At 36.9% G+C, this 18,392-nt stretch overlaps 1 protein-coding gene across 2 annotated transcripts in view; it reads left to right on the forward strand.

Moving 5' to 3' along the window:
• NEDD4 (NEDD4 E3 ubiquitin protein ligase) overlaps positions 1 to 16,500 on the forward strand; it is a gene marked incomplete at its 5' end in the record, with an annotated part of 62,517 nt that extends 46,017 nt beyond the window's left edge. For both annotated transcript variants that reach the window (XM_082322626.1, XM_082322625.1), the window contains 17 exons: positions 3 to 122; positions 574 to 780; positions 1,817 to 1,894; positions 2,130 to 2,184; positions 2,275 to 2,333; positions 3,240 to 3,305; positions 5,612 to 5,841; positions 6,456 to 6,577; positions 6,677 to 6,747; positions 8,312 to 8,407; positions 9,442 to 9,515; positions 9,670 to 9,730; positions 10,317 to 10,376; positions 10,461 to 10,568; positions 11,151 to 11,247; positions 14,565 to 14,637; positions 14,715 to 16,500. In XM_082322626.1, the coding sequence (XP_082178752.1) occupies positions 3 to 122; positions 574 to 780; positions 1,817 to 1,894; positions 2,130 to 2,184; positions 2,275 to 2,333; positions 3,240 to 3,305; positions 5,612 to 5,841; positions 6,456 to 6,577; positions 6,677 to 6,747; positions 8,312 to 8,407; positions 9,442 to 9,515; positions 9,670 to 9,730; positions 10,317 to 10,376; positions 10,461 to 10,568; positions 11,151 to 11,247; positions 14,565 to 14,637; positions 14,715 to 14,817 (1,680 nt within the window). In that variant the 3' untranslated portion in view covers positions 14,818 to 16,500. The remainder of the gene's footprint in view (positions 1 to 2; positions 123 to 573; positions 781 to 1,816; positions 1,895 to 2,129; positions 2,185 to 2,274; positions 2,334 to 3,239; positions 3,306 to 5,611; positions 5,842 to 6,455; positions 6,578 to 6,676; positions 6,748 to 8,311; positions 8,408 to 9,441; positions 9,516 to 9,669; positions 9,731 to 10,316; positions 10,377 to 10,460; positions 10,569 to 11,150; positions 11,248 to 14,564; positions 14,638 to 14,714) is intronic.
• Between the last annotated feature and the right edge of the window lie 1,892 nt (positions 16,501 to 18,392).

Below are 18,392 nucleotides of genomic sequence, written 5' to 3' on the forward strand. Positions count from 1 at the left end.
AGTTACTGCCTACTTCATCTGGATTACCCCCAGGCTGGGAAGAACGTCAAGATGAAAAAGGGAGGTCATATTATATAGATCACAATTCTAGAACCACTACCTGGATTAAGCCGGTTGTACAGGTACTGTCTGTCTTTTAATTATGAATGTTTTTATTCATTTAACCTTTTAAACATCTCGTAATAAAAGTAAATTTTAGAAACCTCTTGAAATAGAACATGTGAAAGGCTTAAACTGGTAAAGCACTACATAAAACATCTGAGAGAATGCAACAAGAGTTAGGAACAGTAATATTTATGGCAAGTCACTCTACTGTTACTGTACCAAGAAAGCCTTCTGGAGAGTGATAGCTGATTGAGAAGCCTGAAAGACTTCTTTTAACTTTGGTAGCACAATTGGTGATTGTTAGTCAATGTTGTTGATATTAGACTAAACAAATCTATGTAGTGTCTGGCACTTGCTTTATGAAACTGCTTTCATGAGTCAAAAATATATGGTAATAGAAAAAATATATTGCTCTACAGGGCTTTGATTTTTTTTTTTTTTTTTTTTTTTTTTGGTCATTTACCATAGATTGCTGTGGAAACAGGTCAGTTGTCAGCTGCGCAAAGTACTTCTATAGGAAGGCAACCACAAGCAACATCAAGTGATTCATCACAACAGTCTCCTCAGCAGCAGCCTGAAATGGAGCAAGGATTTCTCCCTAAAGGCTGGGAAGTCCGACATGCACCCAATGGCAGACCATTCTTTATTGACCACAACACCAAAACTACAACATGGGTAACAGAAAACTGCTCTCATGGACTGAAATTGTAGTTCCCCTCAAGTCAAAGCTTTGCTGCTTTCAGTGAGCTTCTGTAGATTCTGTAGATTTCTTTAGTGCCAAGATAGCTGCGTCATGTCTGTTAAGGAGCATATGTAATAAAAATGCAAAGTTATTTAAAATGTCTGTTATGAGTAGAACATTATGAATTTTACAAACTGTGTTGGTACTTGAAAGTTTAGCTTGGAAAGAGGAAAATACTGATGTGTATAGGAATCTGTTTCACAGATGTAAAGCATGTCCTAAATGACACTTCTGTGATAACTGTAAAACTGTGATAGCTTATATGTGCTGTTAACAGAAATCAGTTTTGTAAACTTACCTTCAACAGGAAATCCATAACCTTGAATTTGTCACATGGTACAGTGCACAACACAAATTTCTGAATTCTTAAGAAAGCAGGTCAGGTGCACCTACAATATGGGAGTTGTACAGCTACAGTTCCACAGAGTGGCACTGCGTACCACTAGGCAATGCTAATAGATGGACTTAAAGCATTTAAAGAGTAGGTCAGTATTACTGTCAGGTGAAAGAGAAACAGAGAAATGTATGAAATTGATTCAAAATTAATATTCATTTCTGCAGGATTATGGAAGGACCTTATTTAAGACAAGCACCATCCCCCTACCCCCCAAAAAAACCCCAAACCAACTAACCAACCAAACAACAAAAAAACCCAAACACCAAAGCCTAAAAGCATAAGGTGTGCCAGAAACCATGTGGAAAGATTAATTTGATTCAATTACACTAAAACTGAGTTGAATAAGGGATTTTTTTTATATATATAAACTAAAGTGAGAGGTCATTAGAACATGATAGTAAACTACTGGAGGACTGAGAATCAGCAAGGAACTACCTGGTTGCAGAATATGCAACAATTATCTAGTTGGTACTAGGCATATTCTTTACACAATCATTAATAAAGAGGAAAGAATTAAAAGTAAAACAAAACAACAAAAGGATTTTAACATGTTGCTTGCTCTGTTTTCAAAGGAAGATCCAAGACTGAAAATTTCTGCTCATCCGAGGAGAAAAACTTCCTTAGATCCAGTAGACCTGGGCCCGTTACCAGTAAGTAAACCGTTTTATACTTGTTTTGCAATTTAAATACTTACATTAGCACTATCAAAACTTGCACATGAGAAAATGCAGCCTGCTTTTTTCATACAAAAAAATACTCTATTTTGAATTCCAGTGCTGAGAGTAGATGGGGGGAGGGGGGGAATGCCCCCAACTGCATATCATGTTGAGTTCTATGCGAACTACGTGGTCAGGAATCTATAATAAAAGTGTCTCCTTCTTACAGCCGGGGTGGGAAGAGAGAACGCACACAGATGGAAGAATATTCTTCATAAACCACAGTATGTACAATGTAGTATTCTCCCCACACTCATCGTTTAATTTCTGAGCGTTATCTAAATTAATGGAACTAATTAAGAAATGTCTTGCAGATACAAAGAGAACACAATGGGAGGATCCTCGACTGCAGAATGTGGCAATAACTGGACCAGTAAGCTTTCCTTATGTAACTTTACATGTTTTTCAAGAATATTGTCAATAGAATCCAAACAAAGTCTTGTCATTTATGAGGTACTCAGTCTAGAAGATGAAACTTCCAGGGTATTTGAACAAGGCATTTTTATTTCTTTTTAAAGACTGTTTAGAAAGCTTTCTGTGGAAATGGTCTTTAAATGCTAGAAAGAAAAATCAGTTCCCATATTAGTAAGAAAGTTTCCTTATAGACTGGGGGGGATTTGAAGTGGATAAGAAACTTTATTTTTTGTCCACACTGTTGAAAATAAAACTAGCTCAATTCATGAAGTAAACTTGAAGTAAAAAAAAAAAAAAAAGGCAAATGGCTTTAAAAGGAATGCAATTCATTTGCAACTGAAAAATAATTATCTAGCCTTGATATTTAATCTGAAGTGCAAAATTACCAGGACTAATTGCAAAGACGGTACACATTATAATTATAGATGGGTTTTAGTGTTCAGCTGATATCTGTGTTTATTAATAGCCCACATATGTAAACAACCTTCTCTGTCCATGGAAAATAGAGGTGTTTGTAGCCAGGTCTCTCATGATACAGCAAGGGAGGACTATGTGTTATGTAAGTCACCAAAGGCATTTTGGTCACTTTGATCCGGGCCAGTCAGGGAGCTTAGTCAGTCACATCAGCTAATAGTAAAGTACAGGATAAATTCTATGGAACTGATCTGAACAAAGATGTACTTTTCATTCCAGATGTTTTGAACTCTTCATATGTTTATAAATTGAAGGTCTTCCCTGATGCTTAGTAAAGCATGTATTCCTGTTTTCTCAGAACTTAAATGCATTGTCTGTTTCACAAATATAGACTAGTTTATATTACATTAATTGTTAGAGTATCTCAAGCACTTTTTTTTTTTTTCCAAAGGCTGTGCCTTACTCCAGGGACTATAAGCGGAAGTATGAGTTCTTCAGAAAGAAATTGAAGAAACAGGTTAGTAATCAGTAGGAATCCAGCAGAAAGTTAAGAAACTTTTGTACCTCTAAACAAAGGAAAGCTTAGGTTACGGTGAAAGGAAATAGAACTTTGTAACCTGCTTAGGGAAGGTAGATTTACTGTCTGATCACAAATATATTTGTGAAGCAACGACTTGGTAACAATTAGCATTTAATCTAACAGTAGGGTTTGTGACTTTATGCAGCGATGAGACTGCAAGCAATCTAATCGAAAAAGTAGAAATTCTAAAAGGTTAAAACATTTGTGAATCTGGAAGTAAGCTGACAACAGAAAAGTTTGGAAATCACTGATCTAACATACAATAGTTTTTGGAACTCAGAATATGGAAACAGAAGTTCTCAGAATCAGTTTTAGACTGTTCAGATAAAAAAATCTGTACTGTCAACTTGGTCAGGCTAGATGACTGTAATAAATTGTTATAGCCTTAAAATCTTAAGTTTATGAATCTCATTTGCAAGTTCTAGTTTGAAGTGGCAGTGCCAGATATATTTATAACGCATGAATAAAAGACTGTAAATAGCATCTGGATATCCAGATAACAATCAGTCTTTGCACAACTGCAATCAAATTTGGTATCCTTGGGAGATATTTTATGTAATTTTATATAATAGCCTTTGAGTTTAGACCCATATTTCACCTTTTATCTACCAACTCTGTCTCTAGCCTTTCTGAAGCCTATGCATTTTGAGCTGATGTGTAAATTGCACACAATTATATATGCACCTCATTTTTTGTGTTCCTAGTCAAACAAGCTTGGCATTCATTCAGATGTCATTATGTTAATCTATGAAGTGATAAGACAGCTCAGCCACACAATATAATCGTAGTAATTTAAGAATTAAATGCACATGTAGATTTTAAAGCACACGTTACTATTGCCTTTTAAGCATTCACAAATACAAATAAATGACAATTAGGGTAACGAATTGATTTATATTGAGATTTAATTATTGGATACTATTTTAATCAGCTAAGTTTGGTTTTAGTAATAGATTTTATTATTGCTTGAACTTTTTTCTGAAAAATTGATTTGCAACTAAAACCAGGATATTTTTTTTTTTTTTTAATTTAGGGATATTTACTGCTTTCTGAAATGATGAAAAAGACCTATATATTTCAGCCACCATGTAAATTAGAGATATAATATTGTACAGTATTTTGCAACTTCGAAAATGACAAATAATGTGCTCCCCAACCCCAAATAACTATTTTTTGTTTGTAGTTTGGATCAAGCTGTTGTTGGATATAAATAGGCATTACATTTAAATGCAGCATTCTTTTTTTTTTTATTATTATTTTTTATTTTTATTTGGGACGTTTAGGATAGATTATTTAAGGGGTATAAGAAAATAAAAAGGAAACCTGTCTGAACATATGCTCTTCAGATTGATTTATTAAATATTTCTGCATTCAAAAATTCATTATTTCTACTCAGTATGTGACTGGTTCTTTGAAATTTGAAATATATCGAGTTTCATTGCATCATCCTAATCTAGTAATAGACCAACACGAGTTGAAATTTCCTGTTCCTACTTTCACTGAATTTCTCAATTTTGTCTGAAGTAATTGCTGAAATAAACTGCCTGAAAACAAGTGAAATCAGGAAAATACTCTATTCTCATATAGTGATTTAATGCTTCAGCAAAGTTTTATTCCTGGTTTATTAGGGACTTACTCTGAAAGCTCAGCAGCAAATATGAGCTCCTTGGATATTTTTATTTAAATATTTTCCTACATGATAGTAAATATAAACCTCATGATTTGTTACTGTGACTTCAAATTTTAACTCAACTGATTTTTATTTTAATATTGTAGGAATACTTGTTTGTCATGTATGTCTTAAGTAAGACACCTAGCCTTATAGTTAGAATATTGAACTAGAAGGTGAAATAAGTCAGGTAAAATTGTTCCAAAATAATTTTATTTATAAACTGAGCTTTTTTTTTTTTAATCAAGCTTATAATATGATGAATTTTCAGTGTTAAAAAAAATTCCATGCCTTGCTTCATACAGAACAGCTGAGCATATGCTGTTACTAGTAAGAACTTATTTTAACCCTGTTTTCTTGGTATGAAATAGAAATTAGTATCTGAAACTCTCCATACTAGTTGAATTGTATGTAAATAGAGCCTCTTGTCAATCATATGGTTCCAAATTATTGAAGAAAAGGATTTGTGTGCCATTTGTTGTCTGTTTACAGAATTTGCGTACTCTGTAAGGCTAAAAGATGCTGCCTTTTGTTCTATTATTCTATGTTTTTATATTACCTTTTTTTTTTTTAGAGTGATATTCCAAATAGATTTGAAATGAAAATTCATCGCACAACAATCCTTGAAGATTCTTATAGAAGAATTATAGCTGTAAAGAGAGCAGATTTCCTTAAAGCAAGACTTTGGATTGAATTTGATGGTGAAAAAGGTTTAGACTATGGAGGAGTGGCCAGGGAATGGTTCTTCCTTCTCTCTAAAGAAATGTTTAATCCTTACTATGGATTGTTCGAATATTCAGCTACGTAAGTAATACAGGTCTGGAAGACATGAAAACTAGTTAGGGAAAGCAGATCAATTGTATTTCTCATACCTATTTTAAGAATGGAGTTACCCCCCTCGCCCCAGCTGTATAGGAGGGTTTAGTTGTTAATAACTGCAGTATTCTGCACCTAGTTCTTTGTTTGACAGAAGAATAATGTGGAGACAGTACCTGTATTTTTTTTTTTTTTCAGCAGCCTAACATAAGCCATGTCATCTTTGCATAGACAAGCGTATGTTTGCAACCATCTACTACTTACAGAAGAGGCAGTATTTAACAACTAATGCGGAGAATGTTATTCTGATTACTTTAAAATTAATAGGAGTTAAGCTCTTCCCTTTGGGATATGTCTAACTTACAAAGGTAGTTCATGGTGTTTCAAAACTGTTATTTCTGCTATGCTAATAGAATCTTCTATTGAGTATTGTTTAATATTAGGTTAGTGATTTATTAATCCAAATATGATTATTTTTTCAAATTCCTGAAAAGTAATACCTGATTTAACCAGTGATGTCTTTCAGATCTTCAAATGTGGGACTGTTCCAACAGTACAATTTGTTTTTTCTTTCTCTTCCCTGCTCCCTCCCTCAACTTCAGGGATAACTATACTCTGCAGATCAATCCAAACTCTGGACTTTGCAATGAAGATCATCTCTCTTATTTCAAGTTCATAGGTCGTGTAGCTGGAATGGCTGTTTACCATGGCAAACTTTTGGATGGTTAGTATTTATTTTATGTAATATGATATTTAGATTAACATTGTACATATTTTGAATTTTAAGTTACATATTGTTCAATTTATTTGTTCTTCTTTAAAGCCTTTTTTATTCGTCCTTTTTACAAGATGATGCTCCAAAAACCAATAACGCTTCATGATATGGAGTCTGTGGTATGTAATTTGCTTTATCATGTATCAGATTAATTTTTTTTAATATATCTTTAATGACATTGTGAAGGTTGAAAGTGCATGATTCAAAGAAATTTTAGGCTACTCTTTTATAAGTCTGTATGCTGTATAGGAATTCATACTTCCAATGAAAATCAGAGACACCTAGACTCTGATTTAAGTCAGTTAAGCTGTCTTGAAAACTTGACTCTGAAGTTTCTATAATGGTTTCTTAAAATATTTTTAGACACCAAGGTTCTTAAATATAATCATCTTTGGGATCCCTGTCTCAATCTGTTTTTTAAATTAGTTTGTGTCTTTTGATTATTAAAAAGAAACATATACTTTCATAGACTGAAAATCTTAATGAGTGATACAATGTAACATTTTTAGAGGAAAACCTGGTCCTTATAATTGTCTTGTTTGTTTGTTACCCTGATAATGGTTCTTATCTAGAGTAGTTATGGGCAGAGTGATTTTTATTCAATCTCTAATCTATTACTGGCTTTGCTGTCCTATAAGAATACAGAATATAGTTCCTATCTGTTCCTGAGTAAAAGATTAATAGAAGTATCCCGATTTCCTGCCCTCCTGCCCCATACTATAGAATCATAGAATGGTTTAGGTTGGAAGGGACCTTAAAGATCACATGTTTCCACTCCCCTTTGCCATGGGCAGGGATACCTTCCACTAGATTAGGTTGCTCAGAGCCTCATCCAGCCTGGCCTTGAACACTTCTGGGGAGAGAGCACCCACAACTTCTGTGGGCAACCTGTTGCAGTGTCTCACCACCCTCACAGGAAAGAATTTCTTCCTAATATCCAAGCTAAATCTACTCTTGTTCAGTTTAAAACCATTATCGCTCGTCCTGTCACTACACTCCCTGATAAAGAGTCCCTCCCCATCTTTCCTCTAGGCCCACTTTAAGTACTGGAAGGCTGCTATAAGGTTTCTGTAGAGCCTTGCCTTCTCCAGACTAAACAACCCCAACTCCCTCAGCCTGCCCTCATAGTGGAGGTGCTCCAGCCCCCAGTCATCTTTGTGGCCCTCCTCTGGACCTGCTCGAGCAGGTCCATGTCCTTCTTATGCTGGGGACCCCAGAGCTGAACACAGTACTCCAGGTGGGGTCTCACGAGAGTGGAGTAGGGGAGGAGAATCACCTCCCTCAACCTGCTGGCCACACTTCTTTTGATGCAGCCCAGGATGCGATTGGGTTTATCTTGATTTTCATTTCCTAAGGCTCTTTGTAGTAATGCCTAACAGTAAAGGGACGATAAATACTGGATGAGAGACCGAGAAGAGTCCAAAATACATTACTTCAGATAATGAATGTGACCTCTTATAACCATTTTGCTGTGTGAGAGATTTTTAGTCCTGAGATTGCTGAGTCTTCAGGTTTCAAACGTCTTTAAAGGTCTTTGTCGCTTTGCACAATTGCAGAGTCTCTGTATCCAGTACAGGATTGTCCTAGGTAGCAGTGTTCACTGGGCTGCAATGAAGCCTCTTGTAGCTTAAAAGGTGGCTACTCTATTTTGTATTTACTATTTTGTAATTCTCTCTCTCTCAGGATAGTGAATATTACAATTCTCTGAGATGGATTCTTGAAAATGATCCAACAGAACTGGACCTCAGATTTATAGTTGATGAAGAACTTTTTGGTCAGGTTAGTATGTTCATGTACATTTGACCTGTGAAATTAGCTGATTTTGTCTCTATGGTATTAAGAAAAACCCTTCATTCACAGTCGTGTTAGTTTGTTCACTCAGCTGCTTCTTTTAGCTGGCACGTGCTCATGGCAGTGCTCTGTTAGCCTGGCTGTGATGTGATAAAGGACTTGGAAATAAGCAGAGCTTTAAAAAATAGCTCGTGCTTTTTTCTTAAATAATATTTGTGTGAAATGTAGCTGTTGCTGTGAATGCAACTGAGACTAAGATATCCATATTCTAATTACTTAATCTGGAGCAGAGGTAGGTTTTATGTGATTGGCTGGAAAGGATGAGCTCTTTTGGAAATGGTTGGAATCATAAATTTCACTGAGAGATAATAATAGAGGTTTTTTTTCTCTAAAATGTACTAGAAAGCTATGGAATAAACAAATCTGTTGTTTTGTAGAAAGCTATCCAAGATAAGTCATGTAAAAATACCAAATTACAGGTGCCAACTAAATCTAAGTAGGATAATAGCCTTTGTGGTCTTGTGTAACTAAAGTGATCCTAAGTAGGAGTGTGAAAAAGTACATCCGTAATGAACTGAAAATCAGATATTTGTCTACTGAGGTTCTAGTAGTATAAATCATTATGTAACAGATATGTATACTGATTCACTTATTTACTGGGACCATTGCTGAAATTGTTCTGTAAGTGTTTTTCCTTGAGATTTGGAAAAAAGGCTGGGTCATTGAATATGCAGTTAGTGAAGTCCACGTTACTGAGAACTTGTGTGCAAACTTAGGTGGTTTATTGTACCAGGTCAGAAAAAATGGAGGTTGCTCCATTGCAGTCTGGCATCCCTGAATAATACATTTTTTAAAACAATCAACCAAATTCTGTTTATTCAGGTGACCTGTGAAACTGGTCCGATTTCTCATAGTTTTCAAATTCTGCAGTTTTCAAGAGTTAACTAAATTACCTGATGTTGCCATACGAATTCTGTTGCATACGTATCTCATTTAAGACCTATTCTATATATTGCATTTAGACCCATCAGCATGAACTGAAAAGTGGTGGATCAGAAATAGTTGTCACCAACAAGAACAAGAGAGACTACATTCAGTAAGTAGTGGTCACTGTATGCAATGTATCTCACTGGATTGCCCCCCTGGTAATAAGGGATGTGTGTTAGTTGTATTAACAAAAGGAAGTTGTTGCTTTATATATAAATTGCTTTTATTTTAAATGTTTTGGTGTTTTGTTTTTTTTCTTACAGTCTTGTAATTCAGTGGAGATTTGTGAGCAGAGTACAGAAACAAATGGCAGCCTTTAAAGAGGTATAGTTTTAATTACAAAAGAAATTCTTCTAAGAATTTGTTGCATCTAATTTTAAGACAAGCTTTTTTGGACGTCCTGAAGACCCACAGATAATGTTGCTAGAGGTATAAAAAAGGCAGTGATACTGTTCGTAGTGTCAGCTTTGAATTATTTCAGACTTCAAAATCTTTTCGGTGTATTTTTACCCAGCTGTTTAATTCATATTGAAAAATTTGCTTATTTCTCAAACCTGGCTGACAGCCTTAGCTGTAGTGCAAACTATTTAATGAACTCTGCAGAAATGAAAATTAAATCAAACTAAGAGAATTAAATTAAACTAGCTGGTTTATCCTTATTTGTATAAATGATATCACATATATGATACTCAGGCTTATATATTCACCATTCAGTGTAGCACAATAGAGATGTGAGATAAGTCAGAATTAAAAGTACTATAGCCAAACTGGGGACTGCTGGTGTCCAAACATCTGTATTTGATGTATTGCTTTGGCTCTGTTTACTAAAGCATCTAAATATTGTTCTCAGTGAACAAAAATGCTTAAATAATGTTGACTTGATTTTTATAAACTTCCCTCATCTTTTTAGGGCTTTTTTGAACTAATACCACAGGATCTGATTAAAATTTTTGATGAAAATGAGTTAGAGGTAAGTGTATCATGGAAAAGAAGACAAACTATGTTGAAGCTTAATGTTACTGATTTAAACTTTGGCTTTTTTTTATCTGTGTAGTTATTAATGTGTGGACTGGGAGATGTGGATGTGGCTGATTGGAAACTACATACAAAATACAAAAATGGCTACAACATAAACCATCAAGTAATACAGTGGTTCTGGAAGGTATCGTGAAGTTCTACTATTTCTTAACTTAAAAGCTGCTCCCTTTCAGCTATGCTAGTTTATACTGTGATTCATCAATAGGTAGGTAAATATTTGACCATTAAAACTCCTGAGAAAGATAGTAAGAAAACTAAAAATGAGATGCATGGTAAGAATGTAAATGCACTATTGATACTTGCTTTTACAAAAAAATCCATGTTTGACTGGGGTTAAAAACATTTTTGTGTAGGTTTTTCTGGCATGGTTACACTGAAGAGGTGTTAAACTCTTCTGTTCAATAAATTACAGGAATTTGGCTGCTAGCTCATAACATCAGGAAACTTCAAAGAAAGTAGGGGCCAAATCTTCAAGGGAAGTATTTTAACAGCCTGCTAAGCCAGTAACTGTACTCTTGTTACAGTGCTGTTAAGAAACTGTTGATTTCATAGCTTTTAGCAATAGGCAGAGTAGACTGTGTGTCACTAAAAAATATGTATATATATAAAGGATAATGATTTAGAGATAGAAACTATGTTGCATAAATCTGCTAGCTTAAAACCTTAATTTAAAAATAAATCTGTAATTATAATCATTCTTACATAGGCAGTCTTAATGATGGACTCTGAAAAGAGAATAAGATTACTTCAATTTGTTACTGGCACATCACGCGTACCTATGAATGGGTTTGCTGAGCTATATGGTGAGTACTTATGATTATGTCCACAAGTAACAGAGAACATGATGCCAGCATCGCCATGATATTTGACTTCAAACATAGGCACATTATTTTTCAAATTTTGCTTTAAAAATGAGTATATACTGGCAATTATAAGAAGCAAAGTTAGAAAAGAGTCACTTAGATCACACATGTTTCCCATGTTCTATAAATACTTCATTTTAATTCTGTTCTTGGAAGTTTTTAAATGTATAGGACTTCTCAAATGAGTGTGGATTTTAAAGTTCTAAAGAGCTGCAAAAATCCCTCTTTAACATGCGATTGAGCTTGAAGAAAATTCTCAGTTATCTAAGATCTGATTACAAAGACATGCTGGCATCAGCAGTTAACTTCAGATTCTTATAAGTTCCCCAACTGCTTTTATCTGTTCACAAGCCACAGTTTTACAGATAAAATTGTTTGTAAGGGTATACCCTAAAGAGGACCACTGAGATGACATGAGTTAAACATAATGCCAAAATAAAAGTAGTGAGCCTACAATGCAGAAACTGAAACAAGCAGATGGCAGCGGGGAGCAGACTTTAATACCAAAGCCAGAAAACCCACTGTGGAAAGACTGCGGGCAAGCGGATAGAACAGCCCACAAAGGGTGGGGGTGTTTTGCTTATGGGAAGTCTGTTTTCAGCTGCCATCAGCTATTATGTTTTCTGCTAGACTACTTTATTAAGGCTAAAAGTGCTTGAGATCCTATGCAAATGTCTGAATAGCCTAACTTGTGTATTTGAATAAACATTTCCTTCTTTGTAAACAAGACAGTAATTTGTTTATAAAACACTGGAATTGTGAAAAAATACCACCCACCATGTGTCCCCGTTTCTCCCTCTCTTCATTTTCATCGTAAATACTCTGTTTATTTTTCCTGTTCCATCAGTGAATGAGTTGTGAGTTCCAATGGGAAGAACAGTGCCCTCGGCAGACTTGAGCCATGTGTCTGCCGTTGCACCTGAACCTCGGTTCTGTTGGAATTACAGCACATGCTTGTCGCAGTGGAACCTGATCAGAATTCTGCTGCCTCTGGATTTTGTTTATTTGTCTAAAAACACTACCAGACACAGAACTAAGGAATGATATAGGGAAAGAAACTGTTGAAGCTCTTGGCTGCCTTCTGCCCAGGCATTAGGATATCCTTAGGCAGTCTTCTGGCCAAGTCTCAGTTTCTGTAGTTCTATTCACTCATTAATGAAAAATTCAATTAGCAGTTGTCTTGTATAGTGCTTTGTTTCTTTCTGTTGCAGTTATTTCTGCTTTACTGTGGCCAGCATGCCATCCTCACTAAACCCCACTAACGATCACAGTCACATTTTCAGTATCTTCTCATATTTGAAGAACCATAGGTGGTTCTTCAGTGCTTCATGTTGGTACGTGGCTTTTTGCTGCTGCCGGGCTGCTGCCGTGGTTGTTCCCCTCCCACCGTCGGGCTGCAGTCCCAGAGCTGGCTTTCTAGAGGGAGATCTCCCTCTTGTGGCCCAGAGAGCCATTTCTGATCATAAAAAGGGAGCGCTTGGTGTCACGGGACAAATCCACCCAAGTTTGAGAACTAGGACACTGAAGAGACGTATTTCTTGTCTTCTGCCCACCCTGCTTTGTCAGCCTCTAGTTAATTAGTTGGATAGCTAAAACGAAGACTTATTCTTACCTAGAGATTAAAAGGGAATTTTATCTTCTTGTCACGTGGTAGAACGCACCGTCAGTCATAGAGTTGCTTCTGTGCTTCATCCTTATTCCAGGCATTCTTACTAGTTACCTTTGCTAACCAGCCTTCTGCATTGAAGAAACATGTAACCCAAAGAAGAAAGTAAAGAAGAGGAGCTGGAAGTGTTTCTACAACTACTGACATATCTGTCTCACTGATAATAGTTTAGGATGAAGCGCTCAGTGTTTGCTCTCATCTGTCTAGTTCATTCACTAGACTTGTATTAAGTATAATTTCTGTGCATTGATTGGTATTTCCAACCTTTTTGTATATGTAGTAGTTATAAAAGGGTTTTCTCCTCCTCTTGTTTTATTATCATCTTTGGGATTAATTGTTTTGGGTTTTTTGTTGTGGTTTGGTTTTTTTTTTTCTGTATATTGGCTAACATCTTCCAAATCCACTTCTGCAATAGGCATTATTACATGTTATCATAATATTGTTTCATTTTATTATGAGTGTGTATGCATTTCTTTTTTTCATGTCTCCATAAAACCACAAATGAAATCTTTTTGAATTGACAGTTTTAACTTACATAGTAAGAAAACCCAAACAAAAAAAAAAAAACAACCAACCAAAAAAATCCACAACATTTTGGAGGAGTCATAAAAAAAAAGGGAAGGTGTCTGCATTATAAAACCAAATTCATTTCATAGGTTTAAAGGTACTCTACACAGCACTTACACCTCAGCTGTATTCATAGATCAGCCTGTTCTCATCACTGCTGCTCATCTTTAATCTGAAACATGTTTCACATCTTCCATTTCAAAAGCAGAAGGCTACTCATTCTTGGGTAGCTATCTGCCTTGGAATACAATTCTCTAACTGTATTGACGGTCTTCTTGTAGAATACTCAGAAGACACCCATCATCAGAGATAATCTCCTCTTCTCTGACAAGATAATGATTTTTTTTTTTTTTAAACTACACAGTCTTCTCTAGACATACAGAAATGCTTTCAACAGCTTAAGGAAATGGTTACAAAATGCCCTTTGCATCCTCTTGGCGAGAGTTGAGAGGTCCAAGAAACTTTCAGATATGACATGCTGTAAGACAGTTGCTGAAAGGCACAGGTGTAGCCGGAGCTGCATTTGCTAGCCAAAACGGTTCCCTCAGGTGCATATGTACATCCCTGGACTACACATATGGTCACCGTATTTCAAAAAGTTCTCAGTTACTCTGCTTTGTGGTTGCGTAGGTAAAGGTGGACATTGAATACTTTCTGCCAGGTTATAAACTTGGCACATTGTGATAAACATGTCTAAATTTTTACAGGCAAAGCTTATACAGTATAAAACTGTCTTCTGCATAAAATTTTCAATGCCAACTACTATGCATATGCATTTAGGTCTTAGACTTCTGAGTTTAAGGTGTAAAAGTCTCTTGAAACTAAGACATAGCAAGAAATAATTAAAATACAAGTGAATTGGGATTATTGACCATTACTGAGTATAGACTGTATTCGATTCGTATTGCTAGCTTCTACTAATGCCAGAATTGGATTACAAAAAAGGAAAATATATCATAATTTTAATCTCTAATTATAAAAGAACATCATAATGGGGTGAAAATTGATGCGTTCTTTGCTGCAGGTTCAAATGGACCACAGTTGTTTACAGTTGAACAGTGGGGTACCCCTGAAAAACTGCCAAGAGCTCATACCTGGTGAGTATTTAATTTAGGTAAATTATGACCTTTAGTAAAAGTGATAAAATACTTAAGAGTTTTCATCTGTTTTTCAGCTTTAATCGCTTGGATTTGCCTCCGTATGACTCATTTGAAGATTTATGGGATAAACTTCTTCTAGCGATTGAAAATACTCAGGGTTTTGATGGGGTTGATTAAGACACAGACATAAATTATATCGGTCCAGTGCTGCAATTTCATTCTAAGGGTTTACAAACAAATTTGAATTTTCCAGGGACTACCATTGTATTTAGTCACATGGCTATTGAATCTTCATAGTATCACTTGTAAAATAAGTAAGTATTAAAAATTCACTAGCTTTTGAAAATGTATTTTGCCATTTCCACGGTTTTATGTATTTTGCTAATAACTGCAATGTACACATTGGATGGGCCAGTGCCAAGTAAGTCAAAAACTAAAATGTTTTTAAGCAGTTGCCTCTTCTACAGTATTTGACAGACTGTTCTGCAGTAAACTACTGAAGTAAAACTGTGAAGAAATCTTTGCAGAGGGTGTAAATTTGAATTGCTGCTTTAAGAGGAACAACTGAAATTGTTAAACTGTTTTTAAAAAAACAAAACAAAAAAAACAAAACAAAACCAACAAACTTCATGTAATGCAATATCATAATTTGTGCTGCTTCAGGCTGTTTGCTACAGATCTGTCCAAAGCACCTTATAATTCAGCATATTAGGTAAAATGTTGGAAAGAATTTGTTTGCATTATCAGCCACCAGTTTGCCAAACATTGACTTGCTGACACATTTTATTTGTTAGATTTCTGTTTCTAACTTGCTTTTGTTAAAACAGTGTAACAAAACCAGGATTTTTACATAAAACAGACAAGCAGCATAATTCTGAATTTTAATGAGAAATTATATCCATATTTTGTCTGAATTTGTATACTGTTGTTGGTTTATTGAGTGTTCATCACTTTTTTTGATAAATTTATAGGTCAATGATGGATAATATTTTCAATTAGCCTTTTGCAACAAATTAATCTTAAAGTGAAATTTGTATGGATATCACTCAGTTACTGGTAGTTAGAGGCCTTTATTATCCATTCTTGCAGTATTGCACTACATAACAATAAAGAACATGTTTACAGGGTTTTCTGGGCCAAATTCAGCAGTCTGATATGTGCAAACTTCTCTGAACTGCATGGAGGTTATGCACATGTAACCAGGTGCAGAATTTGGTTCTGTAATATGTTTACAGGTTATGCTAGTTTCTATAGCTGCATTTTTATATTTTTTTTTCTCCACTGTTAGTCTAGAAACCAAATTTGTTAATACAGTATAACCAAAGTCATAACCAACAATGTGCAATTTATTGTAGATCAACTTGTCATATAAATATTAGTTTGATTTCTTTTGTACATGTGGGTATTTTTTTGTATTAATGTTAAGACTTTTTTTTGAGCAAGTGCTGGTTAAAATGATTAGCAAAGTTGGTTCTGAAAGAAAATTGGTTTACATACCCGGCTTGCTCTAATTTTAACATTTTATTACCAATATGATCTGAGGAAATGACAGTACCTAGCTTTGGCCAGCGAATTTCTGTTTAGTCACAGTCATTATAAATATGCAAGAAGGAAGTGTAGCACATCTCTCTCTAAAGATATGTAAATTATGTAACAAATGTAATGGGTCTTAAGGGATATTTAAAATCCCATTTTGTTTTATTCTTTGACTAGGTCATTAGGGCTGAGAATATTACATGTAAATAAAGGTAACTTATACAAATTTCCCAAATCTATATGCAGTTTTGTAAAACATGAATGATATATCAGTAAATCTGTATAGATTTGAATGTAGCAGGTTTTGTTGCATACTTTAAAGTATAAAATAAGGATCCTGAGAACAGTAAATAAAAGTTTATTCTAATAAGTTGTGACTCAGTTCTTTGAAGTGCAAAGCGGTAGTCTTGAAATAGCAAGAATTCAGTAATTTTAGTACTCCTAGGTAGACCTGGAGAGCAGTTCCACCACAATACGCTGCTACTTTCTCATAGGTGTTGAGGTGCAGCGGTGCTGTTTCTGAGTGTTCTGCTCCCAAGACATGCAGTCTTTGAAAAATAAATACCATGTTTTTATAAAAGCTCTAGGTCGCTGTGAGCCTTCATTGTATGGCCAGCCTAGAAATGCTACATGGCAGACAGGCAGAGGTGGAGGCCTCACAGAAATGCCGGCTGACTGCTGCTGAGGGAGAGTCAGGCTCCTCTCTCCTGTGGTAGGAACACCTTTCTCAGCTGGTCAGCAGGCACGCAGCCAACAGGCTTCGGTGGCGAGTGCGGCAGGGATGCGAAAGGGGCCCTGAAACTCTGCTCCAGGCAGCGCAGACTGCCCAGCAGCGATGGGGATGCGCCGCAGGGCTTGGTCCCCAGCGCCAGCTGGGGGAAGCAGCCCTGGCGCATGGGTGGAAGCCCCTGGAGAAGGGTGCTGCTGCCACGTCTGGGGCCGCAGGGAGTACCTGTTGCCTGCCCCGGAGCCGGGGCAGGGCTGGCCTTGCCTGCAGGAGCTCTGCTGTGGGCAAGGCACTGAGTTGCCCCAGGAAGGAGCTGCAGGAGAAGTGAGCAGACTTGTAGCATCGGGGAGGATGAACAGCAGGAGATCATAAGGGTCTTTTGCAGAGACCTTGTAGAGGCAAAAGACCAAACCACGCAGTGGGAGTAGGAGGAGGCAGCTGGAGGCCCTACTTGGGCAGGTGGTGGATGGAGATTCCCAAGATGGGTGAAGCTGGAAGCTTGTGACTTCTGACAGCAGAAGAAAAGCTGCTTTTCCACCTTTGGGTATGAATTTACAAAACTGCCATGGTGCTGTAATAGACAAAGAAAGGAACAAGTTGCATTAAGGGAAGGGTTCAGAGCCAGATGGGCCTGAACCAAGTGTTCACACTGAGAAGTGGTGGGTGATAGAGTGCAGGGAATCCCTTCTTTGGGCTTTTAACTGGGTTTGTTGAGGAATGGTGATAACAGCTTGTGGTTAACTAAGAGAAGAGAGGTCAATGGGGCTAAGTGCTGGGGCAGGGTGATGGGAGTGAGGCAGCCCTTGTGGAGGATGCCACAGGCCGAAGGGGGCCCACTTCATGGGCCGGAACACTAATGGCAGCCAGGGAAAGACCGGGAGGAGCAAGAGACATGGCTCATATGGCTGGAGCCATTTGGACGTGGGGAGATCTGTGGAAGGGGTGACAGGCTGGTACAGAGCTTCCTGGGTCTGGGTCAGAGGAGACACCAGTACGGGAAACGCCCTGGTGAGGACCTGTTTGTCGTGAGGAAGTGGGCAGAGTGGTCTTGAAGCGTCTCAAAGAATCCTGAAATTGCAAACCCTGGCTCTTAGAGGAGACTAAACGCCCTGCTGTCTGCGGGCAGGGCAGCACAAGGGGATGCAATCCGGGAGGTTTCTGGAGGGGGTCACGAACAACTGAACAAGGGTGCTGGCTTGGCCAACCAGGGCGATGCTCTCCCGCATCTGCTGCGTGTCCCTTTGTAATTGTATTTTCTGCACATTACACCTCTGTATTCCCTGAAACATGTACACTTAGATTTTGCGGGGCACTACTACGAACACGTACCTATTTTTTTCACCAGGAACACTGTTTCTAGTACAGCTCTGTGTGCCAGCTGCAGACCAGTTACCGTGGCATTACAGATGAAAATTTAACAGCTGCTTCCATGCCTGTTAACAACCATCCCTGTTACACTAATTTCTTTACTCGTAACGCCAGTGCCAGA

The sequence above is a fragment of the Platalea leucorodia genome, assembly GCF_965183815.1.
Source record: "Platalea leucorodia genome assembly, chromosome: 9".
Lineage (NCBI taxonomy): Eukaryota > Metazoa > Chordata > Aves > Pelecaniformes > Threskiornithidae > Platalea > Platalea leucorodia.